This window comes from Pelodiscus sinensis, chromosome 11 (genome assembly GCF_052426305.1).
Source record: "Pelodiscus sinensis isolate ZL-2025 chromosome 11, ASM5242630v1, whole genome shotgun sequence".
In the NCBI taxonomy this organism is placed as follows: domain Eukaryota; kingdom Metazoa; phylum Chordata; order Testudines; family Trionychidae; genus Pelodiscus; species Pelodiscus sinensis.
In genome coordinates this window covers 37,047,235-37,068,407 of record NC_143062.1, presented here as the reverse complement: position 1 = coordinate 37,068,407, position 21,173 = coordinate 37,047,235, and the positions used below count along the sequence as shown (strand labels likewise).

Genomic DNA, 21,173 nt, shown 5'->3' with positions numbered 1-21,173 from the left:
GTTATTCCGAAATAACGCTGCTGTGTAGACATAACCTTAGCGTGCAAATAAGGAGCAAGGGTTTTTCATAAATCCCTGCTGAAAAGCACAAGAGATCTGTGAACCATTGCTGTCTGGCCCAAGTGGGTGCAATTAGAGTGAACTTTGCCTTGTCCCGTTTTATTTTCTTTTTAATCCAGCAGTTTAGGTTTATAGGAGGGAAGGCACAAGAAAGACTGGCATTCATGTGAAGAAGTGGGTTATGCCCACAAAAGCTCATGATACCATACATGTTTTGTTAGTCTCGAAGGTGCTGCAAGACTATTCGTTGTTTTTTAGGTTTTTCCAGGACATGAGTAATGCTTCCAAAATATATATCTCACTGTTGTAAAACAAAGCTTGACATTTTGCATTGTATTTAGTTGCAAAGAGGTGGGGACTTCCTGTATCAGCATATGGAGACTTCCTGTATCATTGATGTTTTCAGTAACCACTTCTGGGTATCTACAGTGATTCACTTACCTGGTCCATCCAATTCTTGCTCTTCCCTAATAGATGTGTAACTGGAGTGTCTACACAAGCAAATGTACCTTTCCCAAAAAGTCACTGCTTTCTTGCAAAGATGAGTAAAATGGAAACTCCCTGACACTTTAAATAAAGCATTGTCTTTATCAAGGTCTAGAGAACATGACCTAAGAAGGAAGACTGAAAGAACTGGGCTTCTTTAGTTTGTAAAAGAGAAGATTGAAGGGGGACATGATAGCAGTTTTCAGGTATCTAAAAGGGTGTCACAAGGAGGAGGGAGAAAAATTCTTCTCCTTGGCCTCTGAGGATAGAACAAGAAGCAATGGGCTCAAACTGAAGCAAGGGAGGTTTAGATTGGACATGAAGAAAAACTTCCTAACTGTCAAGGTGGTTAAACACTGGAATAAGTTGCATAGGAAGGTTGTGGAATCTCCATCTCTGGAGATATTTAAGAGCAGGTTAGATAAATGTCTATCAGAGATGGTCTAGAGAGTACTGGGTCCTGCCATGAGGGCAGGGGACTGGAGTTGATGACCTCTCGCGGTCCCTTCCAGTCCTAGTATTCTATGATTCTATGATTATAATTACATGGACAACTTTGTGCTGGAGATGAAGTAAGAAAGCTCATGATGTCCAATTAATGTTTCTGAGCTTTCTTCAGACAGCTAATGGAAGCCTCTCCCTGTCAACTCCAACCTGGACCTGCCCTGGACTTGCTGCAGCCAGAGGAGAGACACCCTAGCCCCAAACCAGCTCTAGCACAGACCTGGTACAGCTGGGAAACAGGTACCCGTGCCCTAACCCAGCCCCAGCACGGACCTGTTGCGACCAGGGGAGAGGTCCCCCTCCCCTGGGCTGGCCCCGCTGGAATTGCCATGGCTGCAGAGGCACCTCTCACCTGGCCCAACTGGCTGAGGTGAGAAAGGGCTGGGGTTAGTCCTCATCCCCACCCCAAGCCCTCATCCCCAATCCCACCACAGAAACTGCATCCCCAACCACAGCCTCTCTCTCTACCCCAGTCATGATCCCCTCTCACACTCTCAAGCACTCCGTCACACCCTGATAACAAAATTAACTCCACACATGGACATAAAAAATTAGAGTGAATACTAGTCTGTACGTTGTCGGTAATTATTTGACAGCCAATATTATAAAGTACTAATATCGAGATGGACATGTGATGATGGCAGGCCAAATACTTGCTCTTGCCCAGGCTGCAGGTGTTAACTAAGAACTGACAGCATCACAGATGGGGACTAGACCAGGTCAACCTATGTGTTAGTTTTGTTCAAATAGATATTAAATCTTACAAGAATGTACAGTAGAACCTCAGAATTAAACACCAGAGTGCAGAAATGTGTTTAAAATAAACTACTAAGAAAAAGAAAAGAAATTAAAGAGATTTGACACGGTAAGGAAATTTTCTGTGCTTGTTTCATTTAAATTAAAATGGTTAAAGGCAGCATTTTTCTTCTGCATCCTGAAATTTTGAAGTTGTATTAAGTTAATATTTAGTTGTGAACATCAAAAGAACCATCATAATGTTGTGTTCAGAATTATGAACAATCTCCAATCCTGAAGTTCCTCTGTATATTAAAAATTAATTCATATATTCTTTATTCTCTCAAATTCTTTATGGTGCTAAAAAATATTTTTGAGTAGTAAGGGTAGAGTACTGGTCCGTACCCTGTGAGTGACCTATATTCAGGAACTTCTTGTGATTACTTACTATAATCCATACAACTTTGTGGGGAAACAGATGTGCAGGAAGAGATCCACTCACACTACCAAAAGACAGCTTGATTGGTAAGGAACAAATATTACTGCAGAGGATTTCTACAGGATGAAATGGGGATCCATAAAAACAAGGTTTGGGGGAATTGCCAGTTGCAAGGACTTGGTTAGATTTCTTTTTTTGCTTATCAATCATGTAGCCTACAGATACTATAAAGGAAATTCTATAAGTAATGAGGCAAACAAAAAATGGTAAAACATATGGTAAAAGTCAATCATGGGAAAATATTTTTCCATCCGCAAAAGGGATTTTTTTTGTCTCATACACCATAAAAAGAGAGACATATTAGGGATTAGATAGGAAATTGAAACTGCCATCACTGCACAAATTACAGAAGGAAGACACACAAAGGCTAGCTCTTTAACTTACAGTCATGATACTATCTAGATTTTGTTAGTCTCTAAGGTGCTACAGGACCATTTGTTGTTTAATTTTTTTATTTTAAGTTAAAAACACGGCTACCCTTCTGAGACTTTTAAAGGTGGTAATGTATCTAATTCTTTCTAAATGACACTGAACTAATCTCTGATTAAATCTTTGATTAAATAATTCCATTTGAGCTTGTGATTTGGCAATCTCAAATGGTTATTAAATTCAAACACGCAGCAGCAGCACAGACTGATTGTATTAGTAAACTGACTGATTAGCTACTGTAACTTGAGCTGATACATACATCTACTGCACTACTAGCTCCAGCAGCAGCATCACTTGCACTTCAACTCACTTCCTTGATAGGCCAAACAGATCAATTTTAAAACACCTCTTAATTCAAGCCAGTGGGTTTTGTATGAGGATGATGGGAATGAAGTTAGAGGCAATACCTATGCAGCGGCAGTCAAAAAAGCAAACAGAATGTTAGGAATCATTTAAAAAGGGATAGAGAATAAGACAGAACATTTTATTGCCTCTATATAAAACCATGGTATGCCCACATCTTGAGTACTGTGTATAGATGTGGTCACCTCATCTCAAAAAAAAAAAGATATATTGTCATTGGAAAAAGTTCAGATAAGGGCAACAAAAATTATTAGGGGTTTGAAACAGGTCCCATATGAAGAGAGATTAATAAAATTATATATATAAATTTAAAAAAACAATCTTTCTAAAAGCACACCAAAAGAATAAAAAAAGTGCACTAACAGGTCAAAAATACAGTTTTAAGCTAGCAATGTAGGAGAAAGATTGGATGGCTAACAGTTAGCAACTACCTGGAATCATACTTAGCTCAAACCACCAACCCTGCCCTCCCAGGCAAACACCGCTTCCTCTAGTCCACTCCAGAACCCAGAATGGCTGGCCTCGTTTGTATACATATATGCATGTGTTGAAAATCCCATGACAGACAGACAATAACGGTGGCCATTTAATAGAACGATTGTCTAAAAAGACTGTGACTTTTCAGGTTAGAAAAGAGGAGACTAAGGGGAGATATAAAGGTCTATGAAATCATGACTGATGTAGACAAAGTGAATAAGGAAAAGTTATTTATTTGTTCCCATAACATAAGAACTAGTGTCACCAAATGAAATTAATAGGTAACAGGTTTAAAACAAATGAAAGGAAGTTTTGCTTCACACAGTGCATGGTCGACCTGTGGAACTCTTTGCCAAAGGAGGTTGTGAAGACCAGGACTTTAACAGAGTTCAAGAAAGAGCTAGATAAATTCATAAAAGTTAGGTCCATCAATTGCGAGGATGGGTAGGAATGGTGTCCCTAACCTCTGTCAGAGGCTGGGAATAGGCGACAGGAGAGGGACAGCTTGAAGATTCCCTGTTCTGTTCACTCCCTCTGGGGCATTTGGCATTGGACGCTGGCAGAAGATAGGATGGTGGGCTACATGGACCTTTGGTCTGACCCAGTATGGCCGTTCTTATGTAACACTTGTATCAACTTCAGTAAATTGTGCTGCAATGACACATCCTTAGGGTTTTTTGAAATTTTTATATTGTAAATTATCCCAATTTCAAGTCACTAGCATGATGATGCAACCCTACAACATAGAGAAGGAAATAGGATTTGCATCAGCGGAGCATATTTTGGGGAAATGAGTGAAATTTAAGTTAAATTCCCATCAGTCAAGACCAACATCTTATTAAAGTTCAAGATTAGCTTCTCCTCTCCTGTATTTTCTTTTAAGTGAATTAAATTCTAAAATCTATATTTACAGCAGCATAAATATAGAAACACTAATTCATATATATTATTCTTTCTTTCACTAGTAATTAGAACTTGAAGAGTAGATGCAACATAGGGAAAAAAAGGTTTCTATGTGAACCTTGTTTTGCATGTTCTGTTTTTAAATATGTAACCTTAATATTGCATTACAATTAATTTTCTGAATTTAAATTTCAAAATAGGTAATAAAAATATATACTGTCTCTTCTGCAAATGAAATGTGTGTTGAATATATGCCAAGAATAACAAAGTAGCCCCAGAAACATAGTTTGTCCAAAAAAAATTGGACCCTGAAAAATTTAGGCACTGAAGTTAAACACTTTATATAAAAAATTCAGACATGGGTATCATACTGCAAATATATGAAGAGATATGTAAATTACAGCATGAATGTGCTCAAGAATAGGCACATTTCAGCTTCTTTGAGTTAACTACCAAATTCTCAGATGGGATAATGAAGATGCAAAGAATCTAAGGAGCACTACACACCTGATTTCTTTCGATTCTGCAGAGGTTTGGTCTTCAGAAAGGCTGGATTTGCATTTTCTGTAGACGAGTAACTTTCTGCAGGTGATGAACTCTGGCCATAAAGCACCTGTTTTCACTGCAAAAGTGTGGGGCAACCTGATTAGCATATGCAGGGAAACAGGAATTTGCAATAAGATATGCCCTGCCTTCTTTCTGATTCTTTTTAATAATGAGGGTGAAACAAGATTATATTTAAGTGAAAAGACGTTAAGCAAATATCCGTCTGGAAGTAGTCAGGATCCTTGTGTTATTCAGCAAAGGGAATATTAACATAATTTGTATTGGATTAATACTCAGAGGCCTCAATCCTAAAACATGACACCATATTTTTTTAAGAACCAATAAAAAGACTCAGAAACTCCTACTTCTTGATATACATATTTAGCCTGTTTACGAACCCCATTTATATAATTTCCTTTACAGTATTTAGTAGAAGGCAGTAACATGCACTCAGAATGTGAGGTTGTCATCTGTGCTTTAGGATTTAACATCACAAAGGAAAGATATGTACTTAGATATAAAAAATTAAGCACAATAGACCCTCACTAACTTGCACTTTGTTAAACTGCACAGCCACAAATGGAAAGTAGACTTCCAAGTTTGCTTGAGGACGACAGAGGCTCTGATGATGGGAAAGTTGCCTCCCTGTGGATAGCTATAGGAACACAGTGTCACATAAAGATGACCTCTTACTAACATATCAAATGCATGGAAGGAAATTAGAGTACCTGCAGATGTTCCTTATGCTACTTCACTGGTGCACGTTCTCAGTGCTCCCACAGATCAAGCAAAAAGATTAAAGGCAGCTTAATTTACCCAGTCACAGAAAAAAAAAAGAGGAAATTATAGCACTCTACAATTTTCCACTATAATTCAGTTAACACATCCCTCCTTTCTTCCACAGCCAAACCAAAGCTCTGGCACTTGCACCAAGACAGCAGCAGAAGCAGTAGTAATAGTAGCAGCAGCATTGACTGATAGTTTTCAAGATAAGGCATGTTAAGAAGTCCTTCTATGTGCCCACAAAGATCATCTCAAGTTGCTGATCCTATTCCCAGCTCTCAGTAATCAGCACTAAGATAGTGGGATTCAATGATGTAAATGATAAAGCAATCAATTTTTTTTTGGGGGGGGGGGAGGAGGAACCAAACCAGATACACTTACAGAAGTGGCCAGAAAAACAATGCAGAACAAACATTTGCTAGTTTGCTTATGTGATTGTCTCATAAGACTGTGTCTAAAGCCTTACTAAAATCAAGATGTATCACAGGCATGCTTCCTCCCCACTCAGGAGGCTAGTAATCCTGTCAAAGAAGGAAACTAGGTTGATTTGACATTTTTTTGAACAAAACTACGCTGGCTTTTCATTGTGTGCTACTATGCTCTAGATGCTTACAATAATCTGATTGCTTACTAATTTGTTTCAGGATTTTTCCAGGTATCAAAATTAAGTTGACTGGCCTATAATTCCCCTCAAGTACCAGAAGTCAGGGTGATAATTAAAGAGGAAAGAAACTGATGGATGTTCTTTGTACATTTTTTTTAAAAAAAGAACTGACATCAGAAAGAAAAGTAAATTGTTGTGAAAGGAGCTAGAAATCAAGCCCTTAGATTTATTTCTCATTATGTAGCAACCACCACAATCTCCTAACACTGACCATCCCAAAACACAGAATGCATCTGTAAATAATGTCTTGGCAGTCTGAGATTCTTACACATAAAACAAAAGAAAGCCATTACAAACATTAACAGATTTCATGTGGACTTAACCACTTAAGCTACCTAAAAAGGCATTCTTGTTCCTGAATGAAAGTGTCCACATGGGGAGTTAAGCCAGTATAATTATAGCATAATAACTGTAATAATTGTAGTTCTGCTGGTGAATTTTCCCATGTACACAATCCTTATACTTTCCTAGCAATTCAGCAAGATGCGCACATACACCATTACTTCCTAAAAATAAAAATAATGGAGATTGCCTATCTCCTAGAACTGGAAGGGATCTTGAAAGGTCATAGAGTCCAGTCCCCTGCCTTCACAGCAAGACCAAGTACCATCCCTGACAAATTTTTGCCCCAAATCCCTATCTGGCCTCCGCAAGGTTTGAACTCACAACCCTGGGTTTAGCAGACCAATGCTTAAACCACTGAGCTATCCCTCCCCCAAAAGCAACAACATGGTAATTAAAATAATATATAACTAATCTAATACAAAATGTGTAGCTGCCCACACTGCTGTCCATTGAAGAACAACCCACACAATCTGCAGCAACAGCTGAAAGTTTACATATATGGTCCAAGTTCGTGCATTTTTCTTTAAGAAAACAAGTAGAAATTATTGATTTTTTGAAATGCCATCAAAAGTTAAATACACAATTAGCTTCTGACCTTTTGATATTTCTGCCACCATTGATGTATGTGTTGGTCCTGCCATGTTGTGGGTTTGGAAGAAGGAAATATGTGGCATCTGTTGAGAGATTCCAGCTGTACTGCTGACATAGTTGAAGGTAGCACTCGCTCAGGAAGGATCTGTACTTTAGCCTGTTGGATGCTGATCAAGGAAGAAAAATCATGAACGTATTAGAAGGACAACAGTTTGGATTCCACCACCTATATAATTACGTACAATAGAACAAACCTTGATGTAGCACTGTAATACTTTCACATTTAATGAAATGGCTTCGTGTTTGAAGTTACTTAAGTCTAACTTGTATAAATTAAATTATTGCTGTGATTACACAGCATAGAATTTATGTATCTGAAAGTAAACAGAACATAGATTAAGGTATCTCACATCTTTGCTATATTTATTTCAAAAAGTGTGGTCCACTGAAATTTGTTCAGATAATAAACAACCAGAAGCACCTCTATGTGCTGAGCGTATCCCACATTTTCAAAACAACATACTGAATAAAACATCACTGTTTAGGAATAGTTGTTTCTTAAACTCTGGTTTTTGTTTTTCTTTATAATTAATAAATATTCCTTTATCAGATCTTTTTATGCAAGAATATTAAACTAGCAGTCAATTAATAGATATCAAATTCTTAGAAAGGAAGTTTACTTTCTTTAAACCCCAAATCTTCTGTGAAGAGCTAGATCTCAAAATCAGCAGAAAGAGGATAAACTGTATCTTTTAATACTGTACTTATACACCAAATCACCTACTCCCTAAGAAAATTAATGTACTTAAAAAAAAAAAAAAAAAAAAAAACCTACCAGGAATACTGTTTAGAAGAGAAGTATTGTATACATTGTATTCTCTTAACAGTGCCATGCATCAAGAATGCTAAAATATTACATATTAGCTTAGACGCTGATTTGAAATAACATGTGGAATCACACAAGAAAAACATGGGACTTAAGTTTCTGCTTCTTTTTCTAGTATATTTAATGTGTATTTTCCCATTGCACATTTTAGGAGTAACTGATGCCTTGACCTACAAATGCAGATTATATTACAAAGTGATATTTTACTGTTTACTGCAGATAAATAATAGGAAGAAAGTGAGCAATATGAAAAAGAATGGCACCCATTATTTTGAGATAGTCACTTAACATGACAAAATAACAGAGCAATTTAAAATGTTCAAGAGAAATATACTTAGGTAACCTTTGATTTTTAACTGTGGTTCAAAAGTCATACTGGGGAAGTTTAATAGAGCACACTGGAGTTATTAACTATGTATACATTGCAGATACTGTAAATGCAGGGAACAGTTTCAAATATGAGAATGCCTCCCCAACCATGCAATAAAACTAAATGAGTGTTGGAAACTATATTACAAGATCTGAAAAATAACACCAATAAATGTAATCTTTAAAAACTTTTACGTTTTAGAAACTTAAAACACAAAGTTCCTTAAGATTTCACATTTTCTTGATTCATATTATGCTGTTGAAATCCAAATCACATGTAGACTGTAATTATCATAATAAATCACTCTCTCAGCAGAATAAAACAATTGTATCTTTACCACCTTCAGATATTCAATTTTCATAACTACAGTAGCAATCATATCTATTAACTGTGTACTGCCATCTTGTGTTCAAACAACAACTTTGTTGTTTCAATATTCAAATGATCAGGGCTCGACAATTAGTGTAATCTACTCGCCGGTGGCGAGAAGATTACAAGCCGGCACAGCCGCGCAGCGCGTGCAGCGCATGCACAGCGTGCCGAACCATGCAGCTGGTGAGCAGAGCTCGCCGCCACTTGGCGAGCCCTGCAAATGATAAGTGACAGATAAGCAAACCCATTAGAGGGCTCAGCAGTACTGGCCTTTGTAAATGGCAACACATTATTTATTTTTTTATTTAAGATTACTATAAAGTAACAGCATGATTAGTTAATTAAATACCTCAATTAACTGATATTCTAATGTGTCTTTTTTAAAACAGAATGTTGGTGCACTGAACACTGAAACCAAACATTTATGTTGCTCCTTTTACGCAGGTGGAGAGGAATCTCATTTCTAAATGTAAATTTTTAAATGAAAACATTATGGTACCGCCCATAGTACTCAGTAGGGATCACAAAGCACTCTATAGCAAAGTACAGTCTCTCCCAGGTGATTACATTTTAAATAAAAGATCCAACAATATAGAACATAACAGAAGGAGAAAGGGGAAAACATAGGTGACAGTACCAGGTATACATGGATGACCATACCAGAAACACAAGGTTACATATACTCTCAACAGAGTATACAACTTAAAAGTGTCTAATATTCAGTGACAATAAAAGATTTCCCACCATTACAGGTAAAATGTGGCATTGGGAAAAACAAATTTTCTTCAAAGAGAAAAACAGTGTCACATATTTTACAAAACAGTTACAAAAAATAATGGAAGTCAATAATTTTGCTGTACACAAAGATACACATGTTGTCTATTTTCTTACCCATCTGATTGGGTTCTTATTTCAAGCACTTTGAATCTCTGTCTTCCCACTGCTTTCACTTTCACTGTTTCAATTCCAAACTCCTGTTCTTCTCGGTAGGCATATATTTCAGCTGTTGTTCCAAAATGTGCTTCCCTTTCACGTATATTGCTGGGGGGGGAGGGGGAGGAGGAGGAGAGAAGAGTATAAGATGCCTGTTACCTACTCTACAAATTACACTGTTCATACAATTTCCAATAACCCTCCCCCCTCAATTTTTCACTCATTCATCACTTTCTAAAAAGTCTCCTTTAGAGCTAAAAATATCCCTGCTTTGTCTCAACTTACAAAACAACAAATAGTCTTGCAGCATCTTAGGGTACGTCTAGACTACATGGCTCCGTCGACGGAGCCATGTAGATTTGTTTGTTCGGCAAAGGGAAATGAAGTTGCAATTTAAATAATCGCGGCTTCATTTAAATTTAAATGGCTGCCCCGCTCTGCAGATCAGCTGTTTGTCGGCAGTCTGCACACTCCCCTGTCGACATGAAAGCCCTTTATCGACCTCCCCGGTAAACCTCATCCTACGAGGCATAATGGGGAGGTCGATATAGGGCTTTCAGGTCGTCGCGGGAGTGTCCAGACTAGCGCGCTGAGCCGACAAACAGCTAATCATCTGTTTATCGTCTCAGCGCGGCAGCCATTTAAATTTAAATGAAGCCGTGATTATTTAAATCGTGGCTTCATTTCCCTCTGCCGATCAGCCTAATCTACATGGCTCCATCAACGGAGCCATGTAGTTTAGACACACCCTTAGAGACTAACAAAAAATGTACATGGTATCATGCCTGGAATAGGATTGCTTCTCATAAAACCAAACAGAAAAGAGTCAGAACCAGCAAACTAAGTACAGTCAATTTTGAGGACATGACTAAGCAAATGTTGAAAGAGAGCTCAGCGGAGCCTTAGGGAGTCCAGGGCCTCAGGACAGGCATGCCGGGTGCAACCTCTGTCTGCCAGTCTCAGCACAGAGCTGCCACAGCCGGTCAGTTCTGGGTCAGCGGGGGGCGGAGGCGGAGGGGGGGGGGAAATGAAGCTGTACCTTCCTTACCTTTCTCCATCCGTGTCAAGTTTCATCCCTTCCCCAACCATGGCAACTCCGTGCTGGTGCAGGGAGAGCGGCCCCTCCACTCCACCACATCTGCTTCATGCGAGGGCTAGAGGAGGGGGTGTCTCCCACCCAACCTGGAGCTGTTCCCAAGCTCCTGGGGAAAGGGGGTTCTTCCGTGGCTCCCACCCAGCCTAACCTAGACTTGCTCTCCATCCCCCCCAGCTGTGCCCACTGGAACTACAGTGGCCATAGAGAGGTGCTTCTCATCTGGTCCCAAGCTGTTGCAGTGAGAGGAGGCTGGGGATCTCCTCTCTCCCCTGGGGTAGCCTGCACATTGAACCTCTCATCCCTAGCCACACCCCAGAACAACGATTTAAAGGAAACATGTACATTTTCATTTTATTCGTCAAAAAAACAAAAATTGAGTTAATTACCCGAGCAATGCTAGATAAATCTTCTATAAATAAATAAAGTTCCTGAAAATAAGAAGCTAATCTCTGGTTTGTGTCCTTAGGTTCCAGACCCTGAGACTTTTTATTTTAAGCAAAGTGGGGCACTGCATTGAAACATTTAATGCAATCAATAAAATATTCAAATAAAAATGAAAATGTATTTTTCCTTATTGTAAAGGGGATTATTTCTGTTATGTTATAAAATAAATTAAGTCTTTTTATAATTAGGCATACTTAGTTTTCTAACACACCACTTAATCATGTAATATACTGCAGAAGTATTTCAGCCATCTGTTCTGCCCAAGGAAATCAGTGATAAACATAAGCTTCATGGCATCAGTAACTACTGAGTATTTTACCTGTACGCAAGAACAGCAAAGGTTCTGTCTTTCTGAATTAAATTCCGCACCATGCTAACCTCTTGAGGGCGAAAAAGCTGAAGAGGCAAGGTTTGTCCAGGAATCAACATTACCACCACATGAGGCAACACTGGAATAACTTGACAGCTGTCATCATCATGCACTGTTCTCCCATGAAACTCTTCCATATCTGAACCCAAATACTACAAAGCAAAAGATAAACATTGCAGCATATTACCCTCAAAAGTAAATAAGTTTGGTGCTTTGTAGGTATAAAGCAAGACCAAATGTATAGCCTAAGGAGATGACAATAGAATAATATTGCAAAATTTCTAAAAATATTGAACAATGAAGAAATTATGGATTATACAAAAATGGTTCTAATGGAATATAGGTTCTTTGTGGACTATATCTTAATATTAATAAGGCACCATCCCTCAACATTCACAATCACGTGTACCCATCTTCCATTAGTACTCATGTAACATTCCTGTGGCAACACCACCAATTGCTTACGTGGAAAAGTAATATTAGGAAAATATATAATGATTTAGCAGCTAGAAATAAGCATGAGAACCATCACCAAGTGATCATTTAGTTCCCTGCAGCTCACCAGAAAGCACTCCATAAGGGCTCTGGCCTGCAAACTGCACTTAAGTTACAAAAACGTCCATGGGATCTAGTAATGCTGTAAAACAGGTGGAAGGGAGAAGTATAATATTTGTAAACGGTGTTACTGCTATGATTTTAAACATCATTTAGTAGAAACTAGGGCATCATCAGGTATCTATAAAGGACAACAGTGCAGGAATCCTGTAACACTTTAATATCAAAAGAATATTTTACAAGCTGTTCTGCTGACTCTTCAATAAACAATCTTGCATATTCTTATCTTTGGATTGGCACCCATTCAGCTTATATTTTTTTAAATGCTTGGTCTTTTCAGTATGTAAAAACTTAAAATTTAAATTAAAGATTTTTCAATTAACTCGGAAAGGGTGACATACTTTTTCTGGAAGTATGAAGTATTATTTCCAGATAAAACTGGCACACCAGAGGTTGCAGCAGTGAACCCTTACTTTTAGTGCTTTGTCAGAATGCCTCAACCTTAGTCTGGGAGTATGAGAGGGTGGTGGCTTCAAGTAGCCATTCAATTTTACGCAGAAAATAATGGTGTCAACTGCAGCCATTCTTAGGATATAATCTCTGGTCAACTAAGCATACAGTAGAGTTCACCAACTAGAACAGTGCTAAATTAAATACCCACCATTTGTTTCTTGTAGAAGTTCAAGTTAAGTCATATGTTCCTCTGGCCTCTATTTCATTACTACTATAACTAAAAGAAATGATTCCTAGGACAATATTTGAAATAATAGGGTAAGTAACCTGATAACAGTAGGAATACCACTGTATGTATTTAGAATCTTTATTTAAATCACAGCCTGTACATTTACATACAACTGGATCAAACCTTCTTCACAAGGATGCTCATATTGCTGTGGAAGGCACAAAGAAAAACCACATACCACATGTGATGTTGGCAGACTGGTGTCAAAATTAATATTTGGCTTTTCAGCATCTTTATTATCTTGATCTTCAACTTCCATTTCAATGTCATCCTCTTCTTCACTCTCTGCTAGCAAGAAGGAAACAGAATGTCATAAAAAAGTCAGTGTTAAGCTGCCTCAAAAACTCAAAGCATTAGGAAAATGGGAAAAATAACAACCAAATAACCCTCGTATTTATAAATTGGTGAAAAACAAGTGTGTTTTACTTTTATGGGAAACTATTTTCTCACTGTTGCACAGAATCAAATTTTCAGACACAGTCATGAGTTAGTAATATGTTTTCAAGGCTCCAACAGAAACAGGTACAGCAATTATTAAATGAGCCAATACTGTCACCAAAGACGTTTGATTGTAGTGAAAGCAGTACTTCACCTTAATTCCAAATTCCTACTCACATTATGCAAAGAAATAAATTGGAAGAATCCTGAAGACTATGATATCTAACAAGAGGTTAAATATTTTATTAAATGTATTGTACTTTGAAGTCTAGATAATTGCAAAATAGAAGTTAGTAACAGTATGTACTCAAAATGAGTATTTTACTCATTTGAGCCCCTCAGACAATATTTCTGCCAAGTTTTTTTGCTGCTGTTAACCTCTCATCATGATATGAAACACCCACACCAATCAGCAAATGAAATCGTGTTACTACAAAGGGAAGCAATTAATCTCATTCTTTAGAAACAGCTGTCAAATATTGAAGTAAATAATATATAAAATGGGAGGAATGTAGTAATCTCTTGCACTGCAGTAATTATTGCTGTTCCTTCTAAAAATATTGTCAAACAGAATTTTTAAGTTGGGAATGTCCTTTGTAATCCTGTGTCCATAATCTATACACAGTAAATATATCTTTTACATAAGAAAAGTATTTAGTCATTCAATGTTTAGAAGAGCTACTTCACTTACATATAACGTGTTTAAATCGGTAAATATTTTCTAAAAGTTGTATTAAATGTAAGAAACAGAGGCAAAAAATCAAATTAATACGTATCTCTATAAAATGCTAACTAGTAATTATTGTACACATGACCACTGACTATCTAATGTTTACCTTAGTTTGCATCCAATATACAGTGCATTGAGCTAATTTCACAATAGTTCTCTTTTAGATGTAGGGCACTCATATTTTTTCTTCAGAATAGGAATGAAAGTAACCTTGATATGACATATTCATGCTTAGCTTTCATATAAGCTTTCTAACAGAGATTTAAAGGATTCTAGCAATAAATACATTTGGATCTCTCTGATCTGGCACCCTCTGGTCCTGACTGGTCCCGGATGAGGGATTTTGCTGGACCAGGGGAGGTCATATCTGGCTCCCCTGCTACTGGCTCCCCACCAGCCCTGGGCCAGCCTCCAGCCTCCTCCCCAGCTACCACTTGCCACCAGTCTCACTGCCCTGCTGGTCCCCCCACTCCCACCTCCTTCCCTGCTATGCCACGCAGCCCAGCTCCCCACTCAGAGTTAAAGGGGCACAAGAAAACAGAAACCAATGGCCTTTCCAGGACTGCATTATAATGCATGACACTTTGTCTGTAAATTATCTTAAAATAAAGTAAATATTGAATAGATTGCAAAACACTGAACATGACATTTCTCAAATTCTTTTCACCCATCATAAGTGTATGCGACAAATGCAAGCTTTTCCAAGTGCTTAGCTGATAATTTTCTGTTATGTGGAACATATAATTACATTTGAAAATGTTTTGCTAATATATTTTACATAACTTTCCACATAGAAATCAGATCATGCCCTCCTCTTGTGTTATGAACCTCGCACATATCACATTTCTTCCTCTCATATGAATATTTTAACAAGCTGGCTCAATTCTAGGTGCAAAATGCACACTAATGGAAAATGACCAGGTCTGACAACCCACTAATCATATTTCCTATATTGCTTTAACTCTATTCTGGAGTGGTAAACACTTAGACATCTTCCCAGTTATTGTTCAAATACATTTAATTTCAATTTAGAGTTGTTTTCCACTGCCTCCTGGGAAAAGTCCTGTATATATTATAAAATCAATTGTATTCAAGTCAGCTATAGGTCTCCCACTTGCAAAAATCTTTTGGGTATAATTTTTTTTTTTAAGTTGATAACCTTCCATCTAAAAATGAAATTCTGGTTTAAATGAATTCTAATTAAGTTATATTATTAGGTAATTTTTTTTGTTGATCTTTTTTTCCTTTTAAAAGAGGCAGGGAGAAAAGGAGGAGATGCTTTGTTTGTTTGTTTGTTTGTTTGTTTGTTTGTTTGAAACAGAAAGACTAGAAAGTCACATTTGTAGATTAAAAATCAGTTCTTCCCTGCAAGTTTTGCATAGCATTGCCAAAATACACATGAACTGCTGCTGTGTGCTGACCGAGTGAGCCTGGATGCCTGTGAGGAATGATGACTCATTTTACTGCAGTAGCACAATGTGAACGTTGAAAGAGCATCAATGTCTTTACTTTTCTACAACATTTTAATCACAAAAAAAGGAAGGCAGAAAGTGTGCATTACTTTCTCTTAAACTATTTGATTTTTTTTCAGTTGGATGTAAAATGTGACCGTTAGTATATTAAAACTATTCCAAAGTCATGGCTAGCACCCAAGATAACATTCAAACCATATGATATGAGATACCCTACATTTACTTTGTAGGGTAAGGCAGACCACCATTCTAGGTATTCAAACTAATCTCGTTAATCACAAATACTAATGAATTTACTCTCCACCTTTGTGAAGATTTTACAGCAGGGGAAAGCAGGTGCCAGGAAAATATTAAGGCAGGCATTTCAAAGTAGTGTAAAAGATTTAGGTATAGACTCACTGCAGTTCAGTGGTAATTAAGCACCTAATACTCAGTAGGGATGTCAATGGTTATCATCCTTATTGCATGATGCTAATCAGTTAATTGGTGGCCCTGCCACACTCCCATCTTATTTAAGTGAATTAATCATTATGTTTCACTGGTTAACTGATTAAATGGGATTTTACACGCCTAATTCTCAGGATTTATCCACAATGAAACTTTTACTATTATAACTATACCAATATGGCTGCCCATATGGCCACTTATTCTGGAATAGGAATTACTTTTTCTAGATTTATTTTTAAATGAATGCCTTTCACCATGTTAGTTTAGGTTTGTTTGGAAGTGTTATAAATTAGTGTGTCCAAGTGGAGAGTTACAGAAGTTTAATTATTAGTGGTTTCCTTATGTTGGTAAATTTCCCCGTGTAGACAAGCCCATAAGCTGCTTTAAAATTCCTAGCTTAACTTACTGAGGCAAGCTCACAAAGGAAGTCTGTGGCAGGAGGAACTGACTAGATCTCAAGACTAGTGCTTTAAACACAAATCACTGCAGCTTTCCAGTTTATTAGCAGAATTTGAGAATTCAGACTGTGTATTAACATCCTGAACAACAACAACAAAAATCTTCCTGGACTTCAAACTGTTATAACTACTTCTGATCTACAATTAAATGTATTTGGAGTAGGAATGTAAGTGACTAGTCGACCATTCGATAAGCAAAAGCTCCCAGTCCCAGACACTGCACCTCTGCGCCCACTGGCTCTTCATACATTTTAAAATCAGAAGGGTGGGAGGAGGAGAAGAGAGGCACAAGCCAGAACAGCTGATTCCCAGCTTGCAATGGTTCCCCCAGTTGTGCTTCAGCCTTTTTACATTTAAGGCTGGTACACAGAGGGGGAGACCCCACGTAAGCTGGGAATCAGCTGGCCCAGCTCATGAGGGGTCCACCCCCTGCTGCCCTTCAGCCTTTTAAATGTATTAGGAGCCAGTAGCTAATACAGGCAGTCCCCGGGTTACGTACAAGATAGGGACTGTAGGTTTGTTCTTAAGTTGAATCTGTATGTAAGTCAGAACTGGCATCCAGATTCAGCCGCTGCTGAAACTGATCAGTTTCAACAGCGGCTGAATCTGGATGCCAGTTCCGACTTACATAGAGATTCAACTTAAGAACCCCAGGCGTCCCCAAGTCAGCTGCTGCTGAAACTGATCAGCAGCTGATTCCAGGAAGCCCGGGGCAGAGCAACTCTGCCTCGGGCTTCCTGTAGTCAGCCGCTGGTCAGTTTCAGCAGCGGCTGACTTGGGGACGCCTGGGGCAGAGCAGCTCGGGTGCTGCTGGGTTGGTCCAGTAGTGCGGCCACTCCTCGGTGCTACTGGACCAACCCAGCTGATCTGCCCCAGGCATCCTGATTCAGCCGCTGCTGAAATTGATCAGCAGCGGCTGAATCAGGACTCCTGGGGCAGAGCAGCTGGGGTGCTGCCGGGTTGGTCCAGTAGCGCCAAGGAGCGGTGCTGCGAGACCAACTGGCAGCACCCCACCTGCTCTACCACAGGCCCCGGGCTTTGCTCCACGTCTCCCTGGTCTGCTGGGGGGGGGGGGGGGGGGGGGGGGGGGGGGGGGGGGGGGGGGGGGGGGGGGGGGGGGGGGGGGGGGGGGGGGGGGGGCGCACTAGCTGCGTCCCCCCCCAGCAGACCAGGGAGACGCGGAGCAAAGCGGTGGAGGACCCGGGACCGCGGCACTTCCAGATCAGCGCCGCGGGTCCGGCCCGGGTCCTCCGCTGCTTTGCTCCCCGTCTCCCTGGTCTGCTGGCTCCCCCAGCAGACCAGGGAGACGGGGAGCAACTTTTCTCGCCCCGGAGGAGGCGGGCAGCGGGACCAGGCGTCCCGTCGCTCCAGTCCTCCGGGGCGAGAAAATCCCCGTTCGTAACTGCGGATCCGACGTAAGTTGGATCCGCGTAACTCGGGGACTGCCTGTACATTTAAAAGGCAGAGACACAGCGAGGTGAGCTCTCAAGGCCGGGAGCTAATCGTGCTACGGCTCCCCCTCTTATCGACTAATCAACTAGATGACGGAAAATCCATTGACTAGTCGATTAGTTGATTGAACTAAATTTAACATCCCTAATTTGGAGTTCTCTGTGAATCAATGCTCAGCACTCCTGTAAGTCATATCTATGGATTTACACAAATTTTATATTGAATAACTAATTCTCCTTTTTACAGGGGTATAGGTATGAACTAAAACAAAGTTTCCATTCCTACCTTTTAACTATGGATGTTAGAGTGTACATGACACTTTAACTGATAAATGGATATTTATTGGTTAAGGGTGTCAGTTACATGCAGCCTCCCAGGGAGGTGGCTTCACTGTGGTAGGGCAGTGAAGCCTCCTCCCAGGGAATTGGGCCTGCAGGGGCTGGAGGCCTTAATCCCAGGAAGGCTTCACTGTGGGTTCTGCACTATAAAGCTAAGATTTATACTGCAGAGCCTGCAGCACATGCAACCACTGAGATTTTCAGTGGTTACACAGTTCCCCTATTACATGATTTTTAACTTAATTATTTTGCCCATCTATCCTGCCTAGCTGATGTTTAACTTCTGCACATTCCCTGCTGTAAGCAAGTCAATACTAAACAACTAAATGATATACGAAGGCTGCAAGACTGCAGCTTCATTCATAAAACATTGTTTCCTCTGCATACCTTACCACCTGCTTAAATACGGATTGCAATTAGGTGAGCAGCAGTCAAAAAAAATCAGTGAATGCTTCCCATTTCTGCTCAAGCTTCACTACACACAAACTAAAGTAAAAGTAAAACCAGCAGTAGATGCTGCTGCTCCTCCTTCTGCCCAAGAGCCTTCTGCCAGGGCTATTATCCTGGTAGCAGACTGAGTCATCCCTGAAAGCAGGAGGGATGGCAGTACATAAACATCAGATCCTGATACCATGTGTATGCCTTCCCTGCCTCCACACCTCACCCTCTGCCAAAGCACTTTCCCAAAATATGATCAAGCCTAGTCCCCCAATGAAAAATCTCTCTCGATATTATGTCCCTCTAATATTATTATTTGTATACTACCACAGCAATCCCTCCCCCACTGCCAAGACCTCAGGCTCCCTTTCTAGCACTCCCCAATCTACTCAGACATCCGACAGGACAATTCCCTGGATCTGGCTCTCATGTGCCTCCCCACCGCACCCCTGCTGCTGTATCCCACCACCCGGCATCACTTCCTATTTCCCAATATTGTCCCAAACTTGCGGACCGCGGTGACATTTCCGAGACAAACTGCACCCCCCTGCGCCAGACGCCTGCCCCTCCCTGCAGCCCCACATCTCACCAAGCCAAGCCCCCTCCGTGCTCCCGCTCCCCACCACAGTGACAGGCACCCCCCCCCCACTGCATGACAGGCCCCCGCCCCACTGCAGCTCCGTGCCCCACCACATCCCCAGCCCCCCTCCACATCCCTCTGCCGCCCCCCCATTCCCCTCACCCCCCCCCGCCCCTGCCCTCGCGCCCCCTGCACGTGCCTCTCAACCCCCCATTCCCCAGGCACCTGCCCTGGGCCGCTGCTCCCTCTGCGCCCTCACCCGGGCCCTGCCCCCCACCGCAGCCCCCTCCAGCCGCGCGTCCCGTCTCCTCCCCCTCGCCCGCCCCCCCCCCCGCGCCGGGACCCCGCCTGGGGCGACGGCAGCGGCCGCTACCGGGTAGGAGCTGCAGGTGGTTCCCCATGTTGTCGTCGGGCTCCCCGCCGCCTTCCTCGGCAGCCATCGCTGTTTACCCGGAGAGGAGCCTGGGAAGCCGCCGGGCGGGAGGCGGAGCCGCGAGCACAGCGACCCCTAGCGCCGCTCTCGCGGCAGAGCCCGGGGCGGAGCGCGGCGGGGCTCAAATGGGCCTGGAGCGCAGCCCCCCCCCCCAGCGCTGCCCTGCGGGACCGCCAGAAGCCGCCGCGCCGCGCGGGGGGAGCGGACCTTTCCTACCGCTCCCTGGGACCTCTCCGCCTCCCCCCACCATCCTGGGCAGCCCGCAGCGCGGCTCCTCAGCCCCGAGGGGTTTATTTGCTTCAACCCCGGACCGCCCTTTCCCCTCCTCGCGGCTGCGCTCCATCTGCTGCCTTCCCTGGACCCCCTCTTCCCTCCTGGAGCTTTCCACTTAGCGACCCTACGCCTGGGAAAAGCACCCTCCGCCACTCACAAAGAGAAAACAGTTTCTTGCCATTTTAACCAGAAAGGACCCTCGCTCAGTGACTTAACCACCTGCATTCTGCTACAAAGACCTTTTACATCTGCACTCGAAAGGGAATCCTCTGAACTGTCATTCATGTTAAAATTCGACACTCTCCGGGAAGGAATGAACAAACACTCAAACGATCTTACCCATTGCCAAGATAGCTTCCCCAATTATCACCTCTAATACCATTAGCTCACAGACATCCCACTCTCCCCACCTCTAATATCATCAATTCACAGACACTTATCTTCCTTCCTTCCCCCCCCCCCCATCCCCCTTCTGTTCTGAAATGTGATTTGTCCTTTTCATATGTGTTCATTTTTTTAAATTGTATCCTTTGGTATATATGGTTGTGACTACTTTCTTCCACTATTTGATCTGAGGAAGTGGGTCTGGCCCACGAAAGCTCATCATCTAATAAACCATCTTGTTAGTCTTTAAAGTGCTACATTGTCCTGCCTTTTGCTTCACTTGCCAGGGCTTTGCCTCCCCGCCACCAGCTTCTTAGGGGGGGAAATGATGCCCTAATCAGACTCTGGCAATCTACATTTCTAATCATCTAATAAACCATCTTGTTAGTCTTTAAAGTGCTACATAGTCCTGTATTTTGTTTCTGCCACTGTATGTTATATATGCTGTCCCTCTCTCCTACCCTCCCTCTGTCCTGGTGCTTTCGATTGTAAATTCTTTTGAGCAGGGAGGGGTGGGTTGTTATTTTGTACAGTGTTTAGCGCACTGGGGCCCCAGTCTCAGTTGGTCTCCAAGCGT

At 41.2% G+C, this 21,173-nt stretch overlaps 1 protein-coding gene across 2 annotated transcripts in view; it reads right to left on the bottom strand.

Moving 5' to 3' along the window:
- The window catches only part of CRBN (cereblon), a 41,514-nt gene extending 21,478 nt beyond the window's left edge, over window positions 1-20,036 (bottom strand). Inside the window, exons 1-5 of one of the 2 annotated variants that reach the window (XM_075938700.2) lie at window positions 19,880-20,036; window positions 13,332-13,438; window positions 11,806-12,008; window positions 9,905-10,054; window positions 7,390-7,552 (exon numbers count right to left, since the gene is read on the bottom strand). In XM_075938700.2, coding sequence (XP_075794815.1) covers window positions 7,390-7,552; window positions 9,905-10,054; window positions 11,806-12,008; window positions 13,332-13,438; window positions 19,880-19,946 — 690 coding nt within the window. In that variant the 5' untranslated portion in view covers window positions 19,947-20,036. Of the gene's footprint in view, window positions 1-7,389; window positions 7,553-9,904; window positions 10,055-11,805; window positions 12,009-13,331; window positions 13,442-19,879 lie in introns of both variants that reach the window. The other variant, XM_075938699.2, reaches the window with a different exon arrangement.
- Between the last annotated feature and the right edge of the window lie 1,137 nt (window positions 20,037-21,173).